Source organism: Monomorium pharaonis, chromosome 3 (assembly GCF_013373865.1).
Source record: "Monomorium pharaonis isolate MP-MQ-018 chromosome 3, ASM1337386v2, whole genome shotgun sequence".
Classification (NCBI taxonomy): domain Eukaryota; kingdom Metazoa; phylum Arthropoda; class Insecta; order Hymenoptera; family Formicidae; genus Monomorium; species Monomorium pharaonis.
Genome location: NC_050469.1, coordinates 4,527,550 through 4,554,412, shown reverse-complemented (window position 1 = coordinate 4,554,412; position 26,863 = coordinate 4,527,550). Strand labels below are relative to the sequence as shown.

General features: G+C 33.2%; 1 protein-coding gene and 1 long non-coding RNA gene across 4 annotated transcripts in view; both read left to right on the top strand.

Moving 5' to 3' along the window:
• Positions 1-26,863, top strand: part of LOC105837291 (zwei Ig domain protein zig-8) — a 296,303-nt gene that overhangs the window by 123,725 nt on the left and 145,715 nt on the right. For all 3 annotated transcript variants that reach the window (XM_036285010.1, XM_036285011.1, XM_036285009.1), the window contains one exon: positions 9,428-9,525. In XM_036285010.1, coding sequence (XP_036140903.1) covers positions 9,450-9,525 — 76 coding nt within the window. In that variant the 5' untranslated portion in view covers positions 9,428-9,449. The remainder of the gene's footprint in view (positions 1-9,427; positions 9,526-26,863) is intronic.
• LOC118644981 lies at positions 10,919-24,960 on the top strand. Its single transcript, XR_004962747.1, has 2 exons — positions 10,919-23,050; positions 23,158-24,960. It is a non-coding gene; the product is annotated as an uncharacterized LOC118644981 (long non-coding RNA).

Genomic DNA, 26,863 nt, shown 5'->3' with positions numbered 1-26,863 from the left:
CACTTTTTAGAAAAAGATACATCAGTGCATAATATATAACTAATCATTGTTCTCCTTGTGCGATTTTTTTTATAAAACTTGATTGAAAAAATTAAGATTAAAAATTAATCTTAATTAATTAAGATTAAGATACAGATAATTGGAAATGGAGATTGAAAATTAGATTTAAGACAAGGAAAATTATTGCATTTTTTCTAATAATTTTGTATTTTATAAATCTAGCAAAGTTACAAATTCAATTATAGATATATATATATATATAATTTTATATAATTAAAGGCAAAGTTTTTTTATTTAAAGTTTTAGGAAATTATAATTTTTTAAAAGAGGAACAAATATACTTAATAAATATCTCCATGATGTAAGAGAATTTCTGTCAAGTTTATAAACCACATATGTATTTACCGACATATTGAGAGCAAGGAAAGTAGAACTTAGAAAACAATTTCTTCTCTTAAAAAATTTTCTCGTCATCTCAACGAATTTGAAAAATGTTCGCTGCCGGCGCGAAAGTTTGGCGAAGCGGAAATAAATCAGTCCGTTACGATGGTACATAAATTTGTCACAACCAAAAACAAATTCGAATCTCGAGATTTCAAAATAGAAAACTACAAAATACTAAAATCGTCGATACACATCCATTGCTCAATGATTGTCAGAATGATCTAGATCTACGTAGAATTACTCTTACTGTTTCTTTTCTAGTGTTCGCTTGGTATTTAATTGTTTTTTGCGCTACTCATTTCACATACTGGAAACATGTTGTATCCCATTTTCTTGCTCCTAATATCTCATTCCGATATTTCATTACGTCTCGGCCGTTATGACACAAATACGCGACGAAGGCAGTACGGAAACAAGTTGTAAGTTACTTGCATACTTTTCTTGTTACGTTTCGTTGAAAACACATAACTTGTTATTTGACTTGCTTCCCTGCTTGGTTCGCGTAAACTCGTCGTTCCGCCGCGAATACGCGAAGCCAGTAGAATGGCGAGTCAAGTAGTAGCGAGCTACTTGTTCAGCTTCTCTGCCGCTTTTTGTTGAACTTTGTACGAAGCCGACATTAGCCGCGATAGACTTGCTGCCATCTTCTGCAGGTCTCCTTAGGGTTAGCGGGTTCCGTCTTTCCGAAAGGCGCATTCTACGCGAATTAATGCGCGTTATCACCGGTAGACGTCTGACTCGATGCGACGGCGCAGGTAAATACGCGCCGTGGGATTCGGGTACGCGCGCGAAATTATCTTGGAGATCTTTTCATTTCCAACACCGCGCGCGGTGGAGAGAAGACGGCCACGGAATAATGACGCCGTTCCGACAATCTCGGTCGGAGCCCGTTTTTCTCTTAACGAGAAACACACCTTCGTTACCAGCGGGATGAAACGCTAACAAACAGACATCGGTAATCTTTTAGCTCATCTGCACACAAGAAATCTTAATCTTTATTATGCTCGAGTATCCCGTGCAATACGATTAATTGAACTGTTCAAATATAATTTTCTTATGGCACTATAGGAATAAATAATAACAAAAAATATCAATCGTATGTAGTAGCGTACACATTCGAATCATACAGCTCTATTATGATTTCCTGTATATGGCGCACTATATAAAGTTTTTAAATTATAACATTAATTGTGCTTTTCAGTAAATTCTCTTCTCTTCGATAAAATGTTCAAAGCAATTAAGGGAAATTAAAGAATTTCAGATTAAAAGTAAATAAAAGCATAACGATCAATGCTCGTTGGATTAGAAGCAGAAAGGCCAGGAAGTTGTAGATTGTTTTCTTGTTTTTGCCGGAAAAGCTTACTCACTAAAGCAGGCGCCCTCAGGAACTGATTAAAAGCCCTTTGAAAAGTTCCTTGATTAAAAAGTCCTCAAATACGGGACACGAGTTATTGAACACGAAAGTTTTCTGCGAAAATGAAAATTTTCAACTGCTTGAAATATAGATTTGTATTATTAATGTCTGTCGTTTATATGATTTATCACTTAGTGCACTTTTTTAAACTTTGTTTTTACTCTATTTTTACTTTAATAACTAATCTAATAACACGGAATATTCTTACTCAGCAGCGATTACTGCTCATGTTATAAGCTATATCTATTTTAATTTATTCTCTTAAAAGAATACGAATTAAAATTCACCCAACACTTTTTTAAATTTAAGTGATTTATCTAGACTAGAACAATTCAATAAAATACTATTTGTTAAACATTGCAATTATAATTTGCTAATTTTGAAATGATCAAAACTATTTTTATATTGAACTCATCTGTTTTCTAAATTACAATCAATGAAAAATCACTGAAATCAGTGTATTTTTACTAATTTTAGTGATATATTTATAACTTGCCAATTTGTGAAATAAATACTGATTTTTCAGTGATTATACACAAATTCTAAAGTAAAAATCACTAAAAATCAGTGGATACTCCCTAATTATCACAGTTACAAGTATACCACTGCAAATCAGTGAAAATATAGTGTAATCTAGAAAGTGTTCTATTTTTAACACGAAAATATTAATAATATTGTTTAAATATAACTAGAAAAAGATACGTCCAAAACAGCAACGGGAATAAATATTCAAATAAAATACTCGAACTGTGCAGCAAGTGAAAGGCTTTAAAGTACTTCAGTAGAACAAAAGCGTATAATTGATGCAAACTCCCAAGCGGAAAAGTTTACTGTGAGGGTAAAAGCGAATGGCCGAATGTCTGTCTGATTCGCAGAACTGTTGAAAATGGAACGAGCGGCGCGTGCCAAGTTTCCTTTTATACATTGAAATAAAATTAAAGAGCAACGTTTGTGAGTCTCGAAACAACATTAAGTCGGTCATTGACACGAATACATGGTGTACGAGTGATCGAAAAACCGTGGATGTGATTTTAGAAAACCCGTTTAATGCTGCAGCGCGGTTGAAATCGGCTCTGTGCCGCCTGTCTGATTCTTGATGTAAGACGGCAAAAGGTCAAAGAGATCTTGCCTAGCGAGAATTTGCCGCTTCCATTAGCGCAGTGGCCAACCGAGAGGCTTTGGGAGTATAAACATTTGCCGGATAAAAAGGGACTACCATTAGCGTGTCGATAACGAACGCTTTATTTTATGTGGTGTGCGGCGATTTGGAAACACTTTGCGACACATATAGCGCCGTGTAACAGGCCGCCGCCTTCGGATATTTACAGGACAATAAATTCGCAAATAATTTACAGGCGAGAATGCACCAATGACTCCCGTCGCGTCCTGGGAGAGAAGAAGTTGCGATCCGAAACTTACTTTCGTAACGGAACGGAGGGGGGCTTCAGCAACTAACAAAAGTACATAAAGCACCAGCTCGATAAATAAGTAGCACGACCAGAATTCTCTAACTCGGACTATAAATTCTGCGCTGTTACGAATACCTCTCCCGCGCTTCACGCTTGCCCGGAGTTCACTTTCGACTTATCTCTTAATTAATTAAAAGTTACGGTGGGTATTTCGCGACTATCTGCAATCCATGCCGCGGCGCCTCGCAGTACACCCCAATGAGCATCAGAAATATTTTAACATTTATTTGGACACTTAGGAAAACAGAAGCGGTACATAGTTACAAATCGTATTCAAGATTATTCCATTCTAAGCTATTTAAGATTAGATAAAAATATTATTGTTTCTCGACTGTTTTTGTAACGAAACGTTTTCGTATAAGAATTTGCGCACGCTTCATCTGCATTTGTAAATCTCGGCTTGCATTTAAGTACAAAGGAAGAAAATAGTGTTGTGATTTTTATTCACATTTTGTATAATAACTTTGTTAATAATTAATATTTTAAATTAAAAACTCAACACATACATATATTTTTATTCGCCAATATATGTTGTTTGATTCTAGAAGTCAAAATTACAAAACTATTTAATACTTAAAATGTTATTATAAAAATATGACGGCACTGTATAATGGATCAAAGAGAAACAGGAATGTATACAGCCCCTTCACTAAAATAAATTTAAAAAAATTTATTCTGTTTCAAAAAGCAGTGTTTCGTTATAAAATTATGTATTTAGTCAAATAAAAAGAAAATATTGCAGAATATATGTATTCAAACATATGTACGTACACGTGATCTCTTCACTATAAAGGCACTACAGTATTAAAAATCTGTGTTACATATAATGTAAACTATAGATTGTATCAGTAGAACTACAATCAACTTATTGAATAATTATTTCGAAAAAGAAGGTATGTTAAGCCTGTTGAGACGTTGGCACATTTACATTAGCAAAATCCCACGCTACTTGTTCAACTATATAACTCGAAATGTCTACAGTTGAAGAATATGTTAAATAACAAAGAAACACGGTGCACATATATTCATGTGATAATGCATCCAAATTTAAAAAAAATGAGGTAGTATGTGTAATTCAACATTTAAATATACTATATGAAAAAGTTTTAAAATGCTTAAAAGTAAAAATGCTATATAAGAAATGTCGATAGTTGTGTACTGGCACATCAACGCCACTGCATAAGTGACCCAAATGACGCAACAAATAATTCCATAAGTAATCACTAGAATTCCTCATCTGATAACGGAGATGTTAACGAGTAGCCATAATACGAGGGCCGTAATGCGACTATCTCCTCTAATCTTCCAGATTAACAGTAACACTTCGTAAATTGTCTTTAGATTAAGGTGAAATGCCAGAGATATCTCGTGGCTATACGCATCCGTCAATCGGTCCACGATCGCTCGACAAACATCAGCAAGATTAAACGCGGCGGTCGTGTCCACTCGCCGCAAGAATCAGACGCAAATCGCACGAATTATCATTGAGGCTCGAATCCACGCGTCAACAAACGCGGGCGTTAGCTACGTTCGCTAATATTGACGTAGCGTTAATACTCCAAACCGTGATCTATTATTCCATTAAACAAGATTTCACTCGGGGGAGCATTTAGGGGCGCGCACAATAATTTCTACCTCGTTCGGAGTCGCGGGGCACTCTCGCCGCGCAGAAGCCCGCTTGAACTTTTTCACGGTGTGCAACCTCCGGTGAATATCTACCGGTTAGTTCTTTCTCTCTCTCTCTCTTTCTCTTTCTAGCTCTCTCTGAAACTTTTTCCGAAGCTCGAGTTTAAATTGAAAGCGAGCTCTAAGCGCGAGTAAAATTGTCCATCGCGTCGTACGAATTTCCCCGAGCACGGGCGCAAAGATAATTCTAAAAGTAAGCGTGTCAACGATCCGAGTCGACATTAAGTAGGATTTCTGTGGCGAAAATCTCTAAAACAGGAGACGTTGAGACCGGTTGGAATTTGAAACGTCGAAACTTTCGGCGGCGCATAGCTCACCGGAACGGCAACCGATTCGGCTTTTCGTGCTCTCCAGAGAATTTAATTGTGTGGAATAACAATTTATTTCATGTTTATCGTGCCGAGCAAAATCTATCGAAAAAAGAATAGCGAGATATTTAAACTTTTAATCGCAGAGAGAGAGAGAGAGAGAGAAAGAGAGAGAGAGCGGAAAGAGCAAATTTCCGCACGCCAAATGAAACTCGTCCGGCATTTGTAATGCACGCAATGCGATTATCCGGATAAATAGCGGTTTCACTGCAATTACTGCTTTTAATAAAAACTTGTGCCCGGGATATAGTGGAATTTTAATGTGCGTCAGTCTCTTTTAGTAAGAGCGCAAATCCCAAAATCTAAAAACTTCAAAGAATTTCGAAAAAGTGGAATGAAATCATTATGATATTTTCTTAATTTTTTACATCTATTAAGTACATTTACATCTATTAAGACATAAAAAGTTTTATAGCGCTTGGCTTAATTAAATTTGCAAACTGTCAAACTAAAAGGTATATTTTCATGCAATGAATTTTTAATATTTATGGTTTTAATAATTTAATATTTATGTAATAATGTCCAATATTAAATTAAATATATAATGTAATATTTAATTAAATGTACAATCTGTCCAGTTAACCGATCTATTTTTACGCAGTTAATATTTCATAATAAATTTGGCTTGCAAAATTATGTATTTATGTTAATATCATAAATTTATTTTGTTATAGAATTGACTATTACAATTCTTATTTAATTCGACATTTTTTTAATTGTGTCATCTAGATTTTCTTCCAAAGTAATGCGCACATTGTATAAATGTTATTAAGATGATGAGAATAATTGTTACATCATCAAGCATGACGTATAGCATTTATAAAATGTAGTGATTGTTAAATATAGTCAAACAAATGCGTATTCGAAATAATTGAGTTATTATATAATAACGTTTTTAGATGTGGATGAGAGAAATGAAGAATGTTTTCCATTAACGCTGTTAACAATATTTAATACAAAAAGTAATTGCTACTGTACTAGCTGATACTGATTGCACCGAAACTAAAATTTAGACGAATCTATTTAATATTTTTCATAAAACTGATAGAAATAAATTTTAATATTTTCAAACAAAAACCATGAAAAAGTTGCACTGATAAATATTAGATAAACTCTGGACATATACATTTTAGTTCAAATTGAAAATATTGCGAAAGAGACGCAAATGCCATTTAAAGGTTGTGTAATTTACGTTTCTATGTTTGCGCTTTTTTAAATAAAATTTAAATTGCTTTATTACATATTGCTTCGTATGAATCATGAGAGATGTAAATATTTTATTAGTCTGCTATCTCTCGTCGCGCTAGCAACGGCAAACATTACTAACGAAATCATGTTTATATGACGATTAATTATAACATATCGCTCAGATTACATCGAGCAGAAAACAGCATAAACGATATATGTCAATACATATGACTCTTTTGTAACAGTTTAGTTCAATTGTGAGGTTATTAAAGTTTATCTGATTTGTTTTTCTCTTTTCATATTGTCACGTGTCACTCAATACGGACTTTAACAGTCCAATTAACCGAGCGACCGGAATCAATCGAATTAACGGTCGTATAAGACGCATTTTCCGCGGAACTCCGTAAATTTCGTGTGTATTTAATCAGCACGTGCAGACCGTGTAATGGTGCGTTACGCAACTCTCGAACGGGTAAGGGTGTTACGCGAACCAACACGAGCTCGTTTGTTCGTTATGGACTATAATGCATCAAGCTGTTAATTTTCTTTCGAAAGAGCGACGTCTTACGCAATCTGGACGTTAACTCACGGTTATTAGTCTTATTCTCTTCGCTTTTCGAACTTTGAAAGTATGTCTGAAAATGGAAAATTTATATCTCGAAAAGTCAATCGTATAGTTCTCGAATATCCTGTGCACAGATTGCAAATTTGCGAAAGAAAATAATATTTTTAACTTATTAGTACTAAAGCAATAATTTCTTAAAGATGTATTACAAAGCTTTTAGTTTTTTTAAATTTAATTTAGGATAATGTCTTTACCTCTTTTGTTCTCTCTAAATGAAAATTAGTGCATTTATCACTAAAAGACAATGAATACACTGCTTAATTCACTGATTAATACAAATATTAACATTAAAACTTGATATATTTTCACCGATTTCACTGATTGTCATTTAAAGAGACAATTAATAACTTAAAAATTCGAGTTAATCAATTTTTTTAATACAAAATTCTTTTTTGTACAAAATTTTTTGTACAAATTTTCTCAAACAAACTTTTGTAAAGGAAAAATGATAAAATTTTAACATTAAATATCCTTTAAAATATTAAAGTAGTTTTGTTATAGTTATAGCCTTTCAACATTAATTCATCACTACCCTTTAATTTCCACAATTGTAGGGTAGATCGGTGTTATTTAAAAGTTTCAAAACACGCATTGAAACGCGCAATGCTAATAGTCTTATTTAAAGTTCCAATGTCCAAGTTGAAGAAGATCCGCGCGATGTCTATCGATCAGAATAATTTTGAATTACTCCGCTGCCAGAACGTCGCTGGCAGAAGTTCGCGAAAATCGAGGTGTCAACGACATACTTTACCTATCACGAACTACGCGAGAATTAGTGGCGTCACTTCAGTAATTTTCTGTTCTGTACTTTTCTCGGAGCGGTGCTCATTTTCGCCACCATGTTCGGTGGCGTAAATTTATCGCTCGTGCAGCGCGGTGTCAAGCTTCTCCTCGGGCACAGTATCCCGCGTCGCTCCGAAATTGTTTCGCGCTTCGGAAAGCGTGCGATATCGCGCCCGTCCAGAGAGCTGATGCACCGCACTGAACAACACTGCGAGCTGCTGCAGTTGCACGGTGCCAGAGTAAACACCATGCGCGCGGTGTACTTTTTGTGTAACGCAACTTTCAATGAGTTAGAGACGAAAATATCCTGCGTATCCCGCGTTGTTGAAATCTATTCGTGTATTTCGGGCGAATTGTATTGCTTTTAATCTAATCCTTAGAGTATTTGATTAAATTGCGTTATTTTTTGCAAATCTCAATATTCTAAGCTGCTCGATATCAAATATTGTTTTTTCTTTAATTTTACACAGTAGAAAACATTTTGTATTGATAATGAAATCGGTCCTTGTTAATTTTTTGTGTTGAACGTTTAACATTTTGTTTGGAATTGTTATTAGTGTTAATTTTAATATTAATTTAATATAATGTTGTATAATGTTAATTATGTTAAGTTGATATTTAACACTTTTTAGTATTAAAGGAATTTATAAATAAATAGGCATACATAATATAAAAATAATGTTTTAAAATTTTTAATTTTAAAATAAATTAATGAAAAATACATGTCCACATATTTAAATTTTAACGAAGAAATGTGTTTCCATAATTTGTTTTTAAATGAAAGTATTGCGTTTTTTGTGTTGTTTACAAAATGTTTTGTTATTCTTTAACGTATTCTTTTTTGTTAAAAATTAACATACAACTTTGAATTGACTTTGAAATATGCATACGATACGTGTTAAATGTAATACAAATTTTCCAACTGTGTAGTTTTACATATTCATCGATTTTATATTATTCTATGGAGAGATATATTGAATTATCAAATATAATATAAAAATTAAAGGAATAGGGAGAGGAGAAGAAAGAGACAGACAGAAAAAAATTTACGAATTATATTGATTATTGTAACTGGGGAAGAACGGTGTTAGCAGATAACTTTTTGTCACAAGTAGATACGAAAGAGGTTTGATGAAAAAAATTCGATAAATTCGACGAGAATGTCAGTGCTACTCCAAGCAAAATTTATTCGCAGGTTAGACTGAAAACGTGTACGTTTCCATATGCGCATCAGCAGAGATATGAAAATCTTATTTTCTCCGTCGAGTTTCTCCGTGTATATTCGCGTTGGCGGCCAACTTTTTGGTGCATGATAAACGAAGTTCTCTCTATGCGAACAAAGTTTCTTGTTCCGGATACGTCGCGTTGTGTGCGCATCTGTGCGACAAAGATGGGCGTAAAGTGTCGTTAGTCGAAGGCTGTGGTATTAACCAGAATGTTTCTCTTTCAGGAGGACTTGGAACCTCGCGAGGATGCGGGACCGGCTCTCGTGGTACATGGTCTTCTTGATTCTGCCGACAATCCTCTTGGCCAGATCGCTCGATAAAGGTAAGAATCTCTTCTCTTCTTGAAATAAGAATATACTTTGTAGTATGCTTTTCTTATATTTTAAACAAATACAAATTAACTGAAAGTTTATCGTAAAAATTTGCGAAAAACATTTGGTTATTTATTTATTAAATATCCATTGTTTCGAAGATAGTGAATTACGCATTTTAATACGTTTAAAATGTTTTTTATTTAATCATTCAATACATGTGCGAAGGTAACACAATTGCATGGGTAACATGTTTTTCTTATTATTAAACTGCGTCAAAATGACGTTTGAACATAAGAACAATTATATAATTTGAACTAAATAGGATTGAGTTTTATTATTGCTATTGTCGGCATCATTAATTTCTTCGTCATGCAAGAAAGATGACAAATAAAAATGACCAATAATAACGAACACGTACAATGCATTAGATAAGACGGAAGATATATTTCGTCACGTGTGAGGCATAATAATGCGCGGAGACACGGTGCTTGATAAATTCCTAGACGCGTTGCATCGTTAAAAAGTGCCAAGAGATGGTTCTTTTTGTGTATTGATGAATGGACGGTAAGGCATTGTAATGGTTCGATTGCGGTTCATAAAAGGCGCTTTTCAAATTTTGTGGAATTATGGAATGCCGCTTATATCGAGTGAATAAAGCTTTCGCTTTCAATTGGCACGGAAGTCCGCACGAGAATGCTTTTTCAGCATTTCTGTGAGGGAGACGTCAATAATGCTGCCCTATAGAAGATGAAATTACAATAATATGTAATGAATCTTTTTTTTCCAAATGCTTTTGCACATTTATATATCGTGGAAAATTGAAAAAAGTCAGTAAGAATATTTCTTCGCGCGAGCGCAGTGCTCTTAACGTAAAAGCCCTTTAACGTTAATCGCAGGTGAAATTTGAATGAGCCGCTTGAAAAGTTAACGCTTGAATTTACATTTTGTGGTACAGGTCGCATTAGGGCGTACTACTTTCATAAAGTATTAATTCCATCTAAGAGAAGCGATATCGCGCGCAATCTTCTAATAATTACTTCCTTGGCAATTACGCCGAGATAGAGTGCAAATTATGCATATTTTTTTATATCGCGTTCTGATTACAGCCAGATCGAAACGCTTACCTATTTTTTTTTCAGCCCTTGATATCAATCATTTAGCTTGCATGTAATTATTCTAATTTGACGTATTGTTCGACATTATAGCACAATAAATGCATTTATGATATGTTACGATTGGAGTAAATTTTATTTTGAATATTTAATTTTGATTTACTTTATGATAAATTGTGATAAATAAGGTTAATTATTTTATTAATTTATCTTAAAATTACAGCTTTTAAAACATTGTAACGTTTTTACGTTATTTATTCATTTGCCTATAAATTATTTTATTTTAATACTAAGAAACGTTAAATAACAATTTAACAACACAATTTATATATAAAGAAAGATGTAAAAAATTTTATTAATTACAATTTGGTGAACACTTATTGTGTTTTTAATTTTCTAATTTTTATTAGATTGTAACGTCGATATAAAGATCCCTTATATTTTGATTCAAGCTGTAAACTTGTTGCAGAAATTGGCTAAATAAACTCTCTAAGAATTACATCGGCAAAGTGCGCAATAAATATTTCTCTACGAAAACACTTGGCTTACTTACCTCCGAAAATACATACGATAACACAATAAGACGTGGCGAGTAAATGGCGCTAGGTAGATAATTCTTTATGCGTGATGAATGTGCCGACACTCAAAGGCCGGCGAAAGAAAATAAGGGAGCCCACGTATAAAGATGTCCCAGCATGTATGCGCCATAATGTCGCGGATAATCCCGGGAAAACACTTGCAGATATAGAGGGCGAGACAGAAAACGCGCAGCTAAAAATTTTATTCTCTCTCGTTTATTTCTCTAGGAAAAATAACTTGCCGAGCCTGTGGTAAGCGGATATATTCATCTTGAGAGAAACTCTTTTTAGCGCGCGAAACCGCCTTGCTGGTTTACCCGTTTGCGCATATGCCCGTATGCACATCAAACATCGAATTTCCGAGCGAAACGGAGAAGCAAAAATACGCAAAAGCGAAAATGTCATGTAGAAAAAGTTGAAGGGAAAATAAGTCACGGGTTAACGCTTGAAACGTTAAATATTCATGGCTCGCCAGGTTTTAAATTTTTGGCAAAAATATAACGCTGCTTTTTTCAGCAATAGTGGATAGCAAACTATAATATCTAAAGCTATTTTAGATCAATCATATTTGTCGCCTTTAAAATAAATCTGAGGTATAACGATATACAATTATGTCCGCGAATTGTACTTGGAATTTCGACGAAAGTCAATGTGTCTTGTTAGTCAATGAAACTTTTTTTATACAGAAAAAATGCTGAAGAAAAAAAAGAAAGTACTAATGTACACGCGCACATATATCGAAGCTTTTAACGGACACCTGTTATACGTGAACGCGACGAAAGAGTGCTTCTAATTAAAATTCTCGGCATTACTCGGCGAGCCTTCAAGTGCAACAGGAATCGCTCGTTTATTCCGAAGTCACGCGTGCGTGCCCGCATGCACGTACGACCATCGTGCGAGTCATTAGCAGCGGTGCGAGAGAAAGAGGAAATCTCGCGGCAGCAGGAGAAAGCACCGGCGACGGAAATATGGAAATACGTGGAAGATGCGGTACGTGCGCAAAAATAGCGTCATGCATTTTCTAGTCTACTGCGCGCCGAGGCGTGGTGCGCGGTGTCTGAAGTGAGATTTTCATCAATGCGCGTCGCGCTCGAGTCGCGTTTCAGAAAAGGAAAAGTGGATGTAGACTCGCTTGGTCGGCGATTTGCTGGCGATGAGGGAAAGAAAGAACACCGACGGGGTACGAAAGAAAGGAAAAAAAAGAGAAAAAGAGAATGCGCGCGATAATGCAGGTAAATACGCTCAAACAACGCGTTAAAAAAAAATGCGATCTTTCGGTTGACTGACAAATGAAAGAAAATGAAAAATCAAACCAAGTAAAGATTCGTGAAAATGATGAAAGGTATATTCTCGTGAAGGGTGGAAAAATGCATGTGGCTTTGCATATTTGTATTAGATAGTGACAGGGCTATGCATGCCACATTGCCATAAAAGCGACACAGCGAAATAAATTTAGAGAGTACACATTTCTGTGGCTTTCCTGCCTTTTTCCTTATTCAGGCGCTTTGCGTACGAAAATTTTTATTAATGTACATTGTCATTACTTTCTCATGGCAGCCTTGTAGATGGAGAGGAAAGAGAAAATAAAAATGTACGATATTTTTTAAAGCTGTTTTAGAATGTCACAGCAGCATATCTATTTGTATGCATTTGCTCCTGTAAGGGAGGGAAAGAAAGAGAGACGAGAGAAACTGATCTCACACTCGTAACGAATTATTAATCACTGTATATCATGTCAAATTGTTTTCTTTATTCGCGCTGGCAGACATGCATCACGAATCCACGAGAAAAGAGGAAAATCTCTTTCTAATACAACTTTGAAAACACGTTTGTATTATTTAAATAGCAGTTGTTCAAATAGTATCGCTGCTCTTCGAGAAAAATAGCAAGTAAATGAAAATATCCGTGCCATCTAAAATGCCATTAATTTTTTTGCTAATAGTGATAAATTAAATAATACTTTATTCCTGTTTTGTAACGCGACTACTGGACGATAAAGCATTTAATACTGAGCGCAACCTGATCGTAATTATTATTATGCATTAGCGGTCAAATGTAACAATTTATATATCGATCGATAAAAATGCTATAGCGAGAACGCATTCAATAATGCGTGATAATAATAAGTACGTGCGCATCCTAGTTCTGTTTATAGTCATATACGCATGTCTCTATCCACATTCTTCACCAAAATCCATGAAATTGTTTCCATACCTTGCACATAGGCATGCGTAATCGTCAACGTGAAACGCGTGGTATGTGGATGCGGTAGAAGCTCGGAATTACGAAAGGGTGTGCATCTTTGCTGTTTATTGGTTTTTCCAATTAGTGACAAGAACCTTTGATTTTGGGTAAATTATTAACATCTCTTCTATTTCATGCCTTCTGTTCCATCAAATTATTTAAGTGAATAAAGTTTTAACAAATATGAAACTAGCCGCGCGTTTCATATTTTTGTTGATATAAAATAAATTTGATAGTTTTTAAGATTTGTTGGTAATGAGAAGGATTAAATTTGTGAAACATAATAATAGTTAGATTACAAAAAAATGTCGCATTTTTTTCTACGTAGTAATTTACTTCTGGTCTGTATACCGAAAGTAATTTATATTTAACATCTTAATATTGCCGTGATATATGGGAGAGACTCAAGCCACGTGAGATCGTATTTCGGAATTGTGGTAGAAAAAAAGTTACGTCAGACACTTTGTTACGACTGTTTTAATCGAATACGCCCCTCTTTCATGACGTAATTTTATTCGCGCTACGACTCAACGACTCTATAGAAGGTGTCGCGGTTTTTTTTTTCAAAACAAGTACGAAACATATAAAGAGTATAAAAACGTAAGAAAAGGCGGGAGAGAGAAAGAATAAGTAATGGCTGCGCGATAATCAGTAGCGCGAGGAACGTGTACGCGCTCCTGAGCTGGTAGACATGCAACTACCTGCCACAATAAAAAGGATTTTTCGTGCGTGCAGACCGCCGTCCACTAGGCGAAGAGGAAGTATTATTCAGGTCTACGTGAAGGCAGTTTAAAAGAGACACGCGATAAAAGTGCTTGGTTTCTTTGTATTGGTGATTACAATAGGGGGGGTGTTTTTATCACTACAATGAAAGTTTTGTTTCTGACGAGTGTTCATCATTCGAGGATTGTAATTTGTAAAAGTGCGATTATTATCGCCACAATAAGAATTAATTAAAGTAATTATAATTTGATAGGAAAAATATCTTACTTATTAACGTTTTACTCTACTTTATAAAGATTAATTAGAGATTATATTATTGTTTCTTTTTTTTAAGGATTAATGGAAACTATCTTACTAATTTATACAAAATAATTTTCTTTTGCATGTGTTTGGTGTAACGCATTTGCAATCAAAAATTTTATTGGAGCTTAACAGAATTAATAAGTCGACTTTTTTTCTAATGAGGTGAAATCAATGGGGTAAAATATTTCTCACCCTGGAATAATACAGGCAAGAATTGTCTCTTGATAGCTTAATCGCGTGGAATCGGCATACCGCTTTAAAGAGCTTTTCCCGCTTTGAAATTGAAATCGCGCCAAGCGCATTTAGGTGGCTTCCCTGGAATCGTTACGCCGGCATCCATATTTAGGTATCGGAAATTCTATAAAAGGCGACGCGAGAAGTTAATTCGGGTCTACCTCACAGCCGATATTTAACAGTACAAAAAGCAAACTTGTGTACGGTGAATCTCGAAATATCAGTTTATTATATGGATCAATTCTTGTTTTACAATATAGTTTAAAGAACATATTACTTCGATTTAAAGTGAAAATTTTATTTATTAAAATCCAAAATATTAACAATAATTATTAAATGTAGAATTAAAAATTTTATATCATTATTATGTATTTAATTATTTACTTTAGAAATTTAATTCAATTTCAAAAGATAATTAATGTTGTATGATATTTTACGATGTTTGATAATGTTCGATATTCTACGATAATTTACGGATAATATCAATTTGCGAATTATATGTATTAAAAAAGAAATATTTTTATTAATATTATTTATTAATATTATTAATATTATATATATTTTTAATATTATTTATTAATATTTCTTGTTTTATGATAATTAATATATTATGATTACTTACTGTAATATTTAGATTATTACTGAAACGACGTTAGTCGTTTAACAACTAATAAAATTCGATTTCTCCGCATTATTAACGATAATCGAGCAAAGCACAACAAAAATAAAAAAGCAGGATCAGCGACGCTTATGTCCAAAATTTGTTTAGTTATTCTTATTTATGTGATTTTTTACACATAAAAACACACATATACGCATATACACACACAAAGGCATTAGCAATAACAAGAGCTCCTTCGGTTATTCTTAATATTTTTTCTCTCTCTTTTACATCTAAAATCATGAATAATTTTTCTTATCCTTGATGATATATCTTTTTACTCAGAGAACGATGATTGCTTTTAAATCATAACATCAAAATTGGATTAAGTTTGCAAGAAGAATCTGATCTTCAACATCGATAAAACGTTTTCCGGCCGTCTGTATTTTTTTTCTTATAGTTAAAAAAATATAGATGTAAAATGTTATGGTTTAACACCATTTGGTGTTTATATAATTCTCATTTATTATTTTTGAGACTGTATTTATATTTTTCTATGAATTTGCCGATGTTTCTTCAATAAAATATTTATATAATTTCTTTGAGTAAATGTTAATCCGCACGCTGCACACAAATCGTCTTTTTCTTTTGCAAATCGCGGGGAGAGTTCTTTCCTTAATAACAAGTTTCGTTCACCAAGCTAACCGATTATTCCCACGAATGACAAATTATGTCACTTATCTATCTCATTATTCAGAGGCGCTATTATCCCAAGTACAAAGTTTTAGTGACTTTGTAAGAGGTACTTATATCGCGGTCTGGTCGACGTCTGCCTTTTTGCAAAAAGCCACCAAGCCTTTTCAGCGGTATATTGTCGACTCTTAAACGATCTCATCCGACGTGAACAATCGCCGGATAGTTCGGAGGTACAATTATCTCTGCAAAAATGTAACGAAAATTATTGCATCGGTGCGCTCGTTAAGAGTATCCTCAAGGAGCATCGTCGTTCTCTTTGCTTTTCTGAAAACTGCAATCTCTATTTATCTGGTTCTTAAATTCTAGGTTATTTTCGTCTCTGGTTTTAAGACGCTCAGTTTCTTAAATGGTAAATTTTTTAAAGCTTGCTTGGCTCTTACAGAAAAGACTTTTTAAATTTTTAGACATAAATTACTTGAGTACTTTTTCTTAGATATCTTAAATTTCAATTTTTATTTAGATTTTAGATATCTCTTCAAAAATAAATGCTTTTGAATCGTACTTTTCTTATAAACGAAGTTTTCTTATAAAACTTAATAAACGGGGTTTTTTAAATTGGTATTGGTAACTTGAAAATGTCATTAAATGGTTATGTTAATTATCAATGGTTTTATATCTTTCCTTGGCTTTATGTATATTGAAATTTTACCATTTTTATTATACGCTATGTTTATATTTTTTAAATTTACATTTAGAACTTCAAATTTTTTTTTAAGCGAGCTTACATATAAATAGTCAAATCTAAATTGCAGGATTAATCCTTTGTGTTACGAATTTTTATATTAGATCGATTTTTTAAAACTTTGTATCCAGTGATTTTTCGGGACGATGATTATAAAGCAGAAGTCAGAATTTTAAAATTAAAAATGATCCGATCCAACATAACAGTCCAAATAATACAAAACTTTTTTAAATTTTCTTGAAAATGGATCAGTACATGTTTTTTTAATTGCTGACTCTGAATCTAAGGCTAAAGTTTTGAATTTCGAAAATTCAAGATTGCAAAATTAATATGGACAAAACAAAAACTTTATTAATTTAGAATTTGTTTTCTAGATTAATTTTTAGTTGCTGAACAATTTAACCTATTTTTTTATTTTTTTGCATTTAAGTTTTGTTGAACTTTTAATATTAAAAAATGTTGATCTCAGATTTGTATACAGCGACCAAGAAACTTAGAAAACAAGTTAAAATAATAAAATTTTCTAAGTTTTTGTATTGCTTTTTTTAGTCATCTTGAGTTCGAAAAATTTGAAAATTCAGACTTTAGATTAGGATTCAATAACATAAAAAATTCCAGAATAAGAGATTTATTTGAATGTACAGTAGAAAATGTTATGCATTGCATATTTTCACATTTATCTTTGCACCGAGTATCTAATTTTTTGCTTACATAAAAAGATATGGCATATGACATTATGAGGTACATAGTAAACAAAGTATTTCATTATATGATAGTATCTTTATTGCCCAATGATCATTAAAGTAATATATATACTTGTGATGCGAGATACTACCATACGTGTCTCTTGATAATGTTTTCAGATCTTGTAAGCTCGTTGTAAATTTACTTAACTCTCCATTTGTAACTATCACAGTTGTAATATTCTTGCATACAAAAAGTAATTCTTCAACCATTATTAATGTTTCATTGAGACAGCATAATTTTTTTTTTCAAAATCTACGTGTCTTTCTGTACATATGTAATAAATTTTTAAAACAAGTATTGATTTCTTTAATCGGACACAGTTGTAAGCATCCAATCATTCAGTCATGTAATCGTTGATGCGAAATAATTTCAGCGATCGAACTGCATCTCGATCGTGCGCGCACCCAGAAAGAATTGAGTTTGCCGAGTATAAGAGGCATTTCCCGCAAGATTATGAAAGCTTCCGTGTTATCGAGGATGTTGCCAGTTTTATCGTGGCGAAAAAGTGAAAAACTAAATCTAAGCGCACGATGCACTCTTCCAGCTCGCAGATTTTTTCCTATGCGGTGCATTTGACCCGCCGCACAGTGGGCCAGAATTGACTTTTTTCGTTCAAAATGGTCTAGAGACCTCAATATTTAACCAAATAGAACAAATTTTTTTTTTAATTACTCGTAAAAAGGTACCAAAAAAGACTGTCTGAGCCGATTTTTAACCAATTTCATCCCTCAGGGCATACAACCCCATATTCTCATTGAATAATACAAAATACCATTACGTGATAATGACAACACATAAAACGGTAACTTTTACCTGCAAAACCTCACGTATGGACTCAGTGACATCAAAACAATACAAACTTACATTACAACAATGACTGCATGACTTCATGACTTTATGTAATCGAAATAAAAAATATAATAAATTATACTTATAACTTAGTACGACTTGAATCAGCTACACTTAGGATGAAAAATGTACCTAGAATGTGCTACGAGGAGGCTTCGAGTTTACATTCCATGGGGTTTTGTTTTTTTTTCTTTTTGCAAATTTAATTTTTTTATTTTTGTAAATTTTTTTGTTTTTGAATTAATACTGAATTTTGAATTAATACAAGTCCAGTAGATCCTGTGCTTTCGGATCAATATTTTTAGGCTTTTTGTGCCATTGAATTCTTAAACTTGCTATATAAGGATCCGAGGAAACAAATAACTTTTTTATGAGGTCTTCAGAGATCAAGATACATACATGAAGATACATATGGAGAGTAAACATTAAGCAATCTTTATTATTCTATTACAAGTTAAAAATGCAAAGTTATCTTAATTTGAAAACTGATGTACAAATCAAAACAAAAAATTAAAATACAAAAAACATAAAAAATTAATTAAAGATTTTTGAATCAAAATTAATTTAAAAAATTTTTTTAATTACAAAAATGTAAAAAATTAAAATTACAAACAAACCAAAAACCATGGAATGTAAACTGGAAGCCTTCTCGTGGTACATTCTGGGTACACTTTTCATCTCAAGTGTAGCTGATTCGAGTCGTACTAAGCTACAAGTATAATTTATTATACTTTTTATTTTGATTACATAAAATCATGAAGTCATGCAGTCATTGCTGTAATGTGAGTTTGTATTGTTTCGATGTCACTGAGCTCATACGTGAGGTTTTGCAGGTAAAAGTTACCGCTTTATGTGTTGCCATTATCAATGAGAATATAAGGTTGTATGCCCTGAGGGATGAAATTAATTGAAAATCGGCTCAGACAGTCTTCTTTGGTACCTTTTCACGAGTAATTTAAAAAAAAATTTGTTTTATTTGGTTAAATATTGAGGTCTCTAGACCATTTTGAACGAAAAAAGCCAATTCTAGCCCACTGTGCGCCGTGTGGATAAACTGGGCTACCCTATCTTTTCTTCTACGGCGACACACGTGCATACAACGCGCGTGTGTAATTTATGCGAAGCTGTCAAACCCGGAAATGACGTCTTATACTCCCGGTCCCCGTCCTACATTGTCAAGCGAACAAGAGAGAGCAGAATGTTGCGCGAGAAAAGACGGCAGGATAGCTAGAAGTGTATAGCTCTCGCGCTTGGAGAACATTCGCCCCGGTGAATGAGAAACGTGTCCTCCGCCTCGTTTGGTTTAAACAACTCACCGAACAAGGGCCTTGCCATGAAGGCTCTGCTATCAGTGTTAGGCGATCTGAAAGCAAGATAAATTTAGCTGGAAAAATCATACTTCCCTCTCTTTCTGCCCTCGCTTTTCTTAATATCATTCCATCTTTTGTCTATAAAATTCTTCTAATATCTTTGTCATTACATGATTAACTTGATTATATTTTTCTAAAACAATGTTTTTTTTTTTGGAAACCGCGCGTTATATTTTTACAAATATTAATCCCAAGTTCTAAAAAAATGTCAGCTTACTCTACATTCAAAAGACGTAACGTATTGACACACCTCCCTCCTTCTCCTCCGGTAATCTCTGGAAATCGCAATTTACGCTTTCCTAAAGCCGTGTGGCGAACGTTGGTAGTGTCAGAGAGTCTACAACCCTGCAGCGACATATTACAGTTTCTAATATAGCCACGGTTTTGGCTTTAGCCGTGTCCCACATCAACGAACTAATTCCGTTTCAACAGTACTGACTGTTGGAAGTCAAGGCATTTCGAGTATTAAAACGAGATGTATGTACAAACGGTGTACGATCAATATACGACTATAAAAGCGGGATATCCTTAATAATTCCGGGGATGTCTCATGTGTCTTTGCGACTTCAAATTCTTTGCGAAACTTGAACAATTTGAGTTGTGCGGCGAGAGCCTTCCGCTGCGTGAAATTTATTTAACGAGGCAGTTTATGAAATGCCAATTACAGTGAAGTCCTTTCCGTTGCTCGCGACCTGAGAAACTGCTTGGCAATTTTACAGAGTGAGAGAGAGAGAGAGAGAGAGAGATCGACTTTAAATCGTTGAAAAAAAAAACTCATACGCAAAAGGAAAGACGACAGTCCCTGACATCATATAGATCGCCGTATATCCAACGTGTCGGCAATCGTCGACGAGGTACGTGCGCGGACACGAACGCGGCGCGATTGCACATAAAAGCGAGATTCGCGCGCGAGATGCGTCCCCACGGGCGAGAATATTTTTCGAGTCCTTCGTGAGCGTTGGGATATCGGGCTACCCCGCTCTCGCTCCTCTCCCTCGCCCCCTCAGGGCGAACCGCGTATGTACTGGCGAGATAAGCTCTCTTCTTGCTTTTCGCGCTGGCCTTACCGGCCGACTACCCCTACGACGAAACGACGACGATGATAGCACGAGGTTCGTAATGCAATAATATTGGAGATCGCGGGGTGTTCACTCTCTCTCTCTTTCTCTCTCTCTCTTTCATGTTTTTCGTTGGCACATACGCACGTACACGCGCGGGATACGCGTGTTGGATGACCGGGTGGTTTGCACCTGTGATATGCAAACGAGGCAAATCCATTCCCACTCGCCCTCTTCTTTTCTCGGTCAGGTGATATTGGAGGGCGACGAAACTGATATGATGTCGCGGATCTTAAATTAAATCTTTTCCCATTCGTAGAGATATTTCTTTTCTTCGGATGGGTATTAAAATAATAAATCGTGAGATATCACACTTACTATATTTAACAAGATTTGATATGTTCTAGTCAATTAATTGACTTATAAATTTATATTTAAAAAATACTCTTGTATCAATTTAATTGCACAAATACGAATGTGCAAACGTGTGACATTGTGATATGACAAAATTGCGTATAAAAAGAAATCATGAAATAAGATAAAGCGAAATATGCACGAAAATAGAATAATTAAAACCGCATGTATTTCAACTACAATTGACAACTACGCGAAATCACTTTTCGTTCAAAATTCTGTTCTACAGTGTATTTTGATTTAAATATTCAGATGATGATATACCTAATAATGATATATCTATAAATAAAATTTTACAGAAGATATCGCTTTTAGAGCTTCGTCTGCGGCGAAACCTCTCTTTCTATGAGATGGAATTAATAGCGGGACAACTATGTATGTTTCTGGCAAGTGCGCTAAGAGGGAATTAATTGCACCATATATAGATTGCCAGGTAGAATTATCTGAGACTGTCGTATATCTTGATTACACGCATAGCCGTCGGCGATATATTTTCCATTGCGGTGTCCGTAATTACTATACGCGAGCAATGTATTTTACGTTAAGCGTGCGCGTATTACGAATTTCCGACTGATTAATTTGCGGTTATACGCGCAAATTTTTGTGCAAAACTCTAACGCAAGTTACATACTAAAAATTATCTAAGTTTCCTCCAATCAGCCACTGTGCAATCAGATATATTTTAGAATTAAATTAACTTTTTTTTCCCACTTTATTTTAATTTATTATGATTTGCTGATTGCTTATGACGCGCATAAAAAGAACTTTTACATTTACATTATAAATGTGTGTATTATAGAACAACGTAAACAAAATTGTTAATAAATTAATTTTAATATAAATTTAAACTTTTTAAATGCAGCAATACTGTTACTAAATTTTAAAAATTATGATATTTTGTTTTAACACATTAAAAAAAGATTATGCATAAAAGCGTGGATTTGGTCGGCGAATAAATGTGTCACGTAGACACAGTAAGCATCGCGTGATCGTGGCGACAATATGGAAGCGACTGTCGTAAGATTACAAGAAATATTGCAGCACGAGATACAAAATGTGCCGTTGATCGTATTTGTCGCGGTATTTACATTCGTCGACAACGATGTCGTTGAACTGCGCGACTGTCACGCATTTATGCGGCCGCCTTCATGCGTGGTACCGTACGAATACAATATATTGTCGCTGCTTGACACCTCTGTCGATTGGAAACGATACGAATATATGCCCTACGTGTTTGTTGGTCGCTTATCAGAGAGGGTGGTGGAACACGGCGCGAGGTACAATCGTTGCCTCGCTATGCTAAGCTTTGACCACACGTACCTGATACAATCTACTGTGTTGTATACGAGTTCAGCCAGACAGCTATTGACCTTTCAATAAATAGATAAGTTGATAATATATCCATTCCGCTCCGAAAATTTCTCTAACGTCTCTCTAGAAATCGATATTATTTAATGATTAATGACTTTCTGCCAATTTATTTATTTATTGAATTTAATTATTACGCTTCTGCATGTAACTACTATTTTATTGAGATTTCTGAAACGTAATTCTCGATCAATTATTTTTTTTCCTATAGAAAATTCGATAACTTTCGCAAAATATAGAAGACGAGTAAACTCTATTGACGTAACAGACAATATTGCAGTGATGTTATCAGACATATCAATATTTTCTCGCAAGTTTCTTATTGAATAATACATTTGGTGAAGGGAAAGGATTCTCTTCACATTTCCATAAAGCATGTTGTTTATCGGTGCGGTCAATAAGGAATGCATTCCTAAGAGTTTTCACTTTCTTCCTCGGGGACAGACTACAAATGCGAGTGTTAGATACTAATGCATTTTCGGTACCATGTAACTGTAAGCTGTTTCATTATCGTTAGTGCTACCCAAGATTAATGACGCGTAGATTTAAACGATGTTCGACATTAAATGAGGATATTAGATTACAATATTTCTCATTAAAGGTTATAAAAAGAGGAGATTAATTCAGATATCTTACGACTCTGAATTCAAATATCATTTAACGATGAGTGTCAGAACAACGCGTTATTGAGAAAATGATCATCACTGTCGGACAATACCGATTCCAAATCGCGTTTTATGGATACTCACGGATATGACAACGCCGCAGCTTTATTACCTTAATCATGAGATATGGACGCTTTCGTAATACAATCTTTGCGGCTATAGCAAATTATGGGAAGCTTCGGTGATTTTGTTGGATTTATTGTTGGAGATTACGTTCTATTATAAGCGATAGAAGTTGTAACTTCTATCGCTTATAATAGAACTTTCAACTAAAGATATAATAAAACGGACATAATGTTTGATAGAAAAAGAATTTCTTACTATACTTTTTTTAAGTATATAAAAATTACATGACTTATAATAAAATTTTATATAAAATATATAAATTTTTTAAATATTTTTATCTCTAATTGTGCAAATATATTTTTATACCAGAGAGAGAAATATATTTGTGCACAAACTAGTAGGGATAAAAACACTAAAGAATGTTCTTTCAAACTAGTAGAGATAAAAACACTAAAGAATATATCTTTATTATAAATTGTGTAATTTTCTAAATATTATTTATGTAATTTTATATAATTTTGTACGGAGTAGGGCAAATGGTCCAACTATTGATAATGTAATGTATCTAAAATATTGATCTTAAATGATTTTCAAATATGTAATTCAAAAAATACAAGTAGTGTCTCGCATTATATTACACAATTGTATTATATTACAGAATTTACTTATATTACAGAATTGTACTAATTTTTATTTGAAAATTCTTAAGGAGCCTATTTATTATATTATTTTATTAAAAGTAAAACTTTCAAATCTTTTAATTGTATGTATCTATTTAAACTGTGAAAATCTCGATTCTAGTCTGAACAATGTTCATTCTTATTAAAAAATGTGAGAAAAGGGACAGTTACGCAAAAAATGAGTAATTTTAAGTTAAAATTAACAGAAAGTATTATTGGAACTTTTTTTATATTTAATAATATTAACTTGAAAATAAATAAAAGAAGAAAAATATCAAATAAATTATTTGTAAGTACAATATAATTACTGATGTTAGTAATATAAGGTAGTTTATTATTTTTGATATTGTTTGTTATTTGATATTAGTGTTTCTAATAAATAATATGCCAAGACAACATAAAATGGTGTATAAGGTTCCAACAAAATTGGGTTATAAGATCTCTTAAAGAATCTTTTAGATGTCTTATGACCCAATTTTGAGCTTTATATTGTTTGGATCATGGATATAAATTTAAAAGTTATTGAACTTAATTTTCTTCGTTAAATTGGCACTTATAAGGAAGTAAAATCTTTAATAAACTAAAGCATTATCAGCCAAATACACAATCAAAATTATAAAACTTATTAATGTGTCAGTCATTGGGCTGTTTATTCTAGTGTAAATAATTTTATATTAAAATATATGTATTATTTGATTTATGTGCATGTTTATTTAAATATATAGAGCCACAGTACATACATTATTGTTTATAAGTTTGGAAACATTTGACATTTTTTTGCATCTCATGAAAAGTTAAGTATAAAAGTCTTTGAAAAATGTTGAAAAAATTTATGCAAATCCAGTACTTTATAACAAACATTTTTTGCTTTATTATTTTTTTGTTGTATAATAAACTCTTTAGTTAAGAAAACGTTTTATAAGAGATGAGATTTTACTAAAGAAGTTTAATATTATTGCGAGAAATTATTGTACCAATTTAAAAAAAAAAGAATGTTTTAGAGTTTAGAAAGCCTATTTTACATTTATTTTTTGTTAATTTTTCCAGTAATGTTTTATTAAGGTACAGCACTTTAAATATAAAAGTATAAAATAAATATATTTAAATATACTAATTTAAATTATATAAATTAAGAACAAAATATTATAGAGACGAAATCAAAAACATATTTAAGCTTTATTTTTACTCTATGAAATACATATTTGAAAACTTCAATTTTTTTCACGAAATATTTGATTTTTTATGAGATGTGAGAAAAGCATTTTCAAACTTATGGACAGTTGTGTATATAAAATTTAATTTGATATAAATAATAGTAAAAAACAATTTATATTAGATACTATTATACGGTATTTTCATTACATTTTGTTCATTCGTGAGACCCTCCGCAATATCGAGTTATATTGTAACTGTTACAACTGGAATTTGATTGCTTACGCGTTTGTCGATCGACTTACAATGAACAGCATGACTTTGTTGGTAAATAGGAGAGTAGGTTATCCTATTATCCGGTTTCGCAACGCTATCAAGTAACAGAAGACACATGGCGCACTATGTCATTGACATTGCATATGCGACGTTCCATGCGATTGTGCAGTCAGCGTCATTTGTTACTGTAAAACATTACGTTGAGGACATTTTTATTGACTGCCTCGATATTTTCTTCAAACGACACGTCATTGATAAGCTGATGCGCGCATGCCATATTTTATTCGTTTAAACAGTTTCAACCTCTGCGTTTGTTATTAACACATTGTTGAGGGAGACGCGAATCAGCGTGTTTCATTTTTTTAATGTTGAAGACATGAATCGGAACCTTTATAGACGAGGCCTGTGTTCAAAACCCGAAAGAAAAGATTTCGTTTAATAAAATATCTACATTGTTTCGAATAGGAGTATATAGTACAGACATTTGACACATTGTTCGAAAATGTGTGAAAATTGAGACAAATTCCATTTCAATACATCATTAACAATGCATTAATTTGAATCACTTTGTTGATTTTTTATGACTGAATATCATGATCTTTACATTAGGTTGTGTGTACTCCATGATAATTTTTTTTACAAAAGTATTTTCACTGCCATTGCCTTCCAAGAGGTGGTGATTAATGAAAGAAAATTTATGTTTTTGGTGGATTTGGACTTTTCGATTTTTGGCCTAGTAGATGCACAATTCTTACGCCTCTTTCTCTCTGATATCAAACGTAAGAAATATAATAAAGATAATTTTACGAGAGTTACGAGATGTTATAAGTATTATATATAAATATGTGATTATATTTTTCTTGTATATTTATCATTGTAAAACGTTACATTGAGGACTTTTACTGATACTGATTTGTATTATTATTTTCATCAAAGCATCGTGAATGACGAGCGAATGTATCATATTTCATTTGAAACAAATTTAACTTTTCTACATCTTGTTAATTTGATTTATCTCATTACCAACTTCAGTTTTTTAATGAGAGTCTAGCAATTGCATTGTTGCAACAACTAATCTATTTATAAAGAGTAGATGAAAGTAGATAAGAGATAATTTTATAAATTCTTGAAAGATTATAATTATGTATGAAATATCATAAATTCTCTCTTTCTCTTTGTTATGTACAATTTGCAGTACATATAAATGTACGTACCCCTACGTAGTAACTGCTTGTCAGCAAATTTGACAATATTTGTCGAAACGGGACTCCTGTATATACTAGAACGCTGACTAAGCTCGCTTTTGATTTTATCAACAAGTTTTTGAAGCTTTCGACGCTTTCCTCGATCGTGGCATCAACACGTGCATTGGTGCAATTTTTTAGAGAACCCCAAGATTTAGTAACTTTAGTAACTTTATGGAATTACTAATAAATTTATTTTTCTTCGTAGCATTATTAAATTGAAA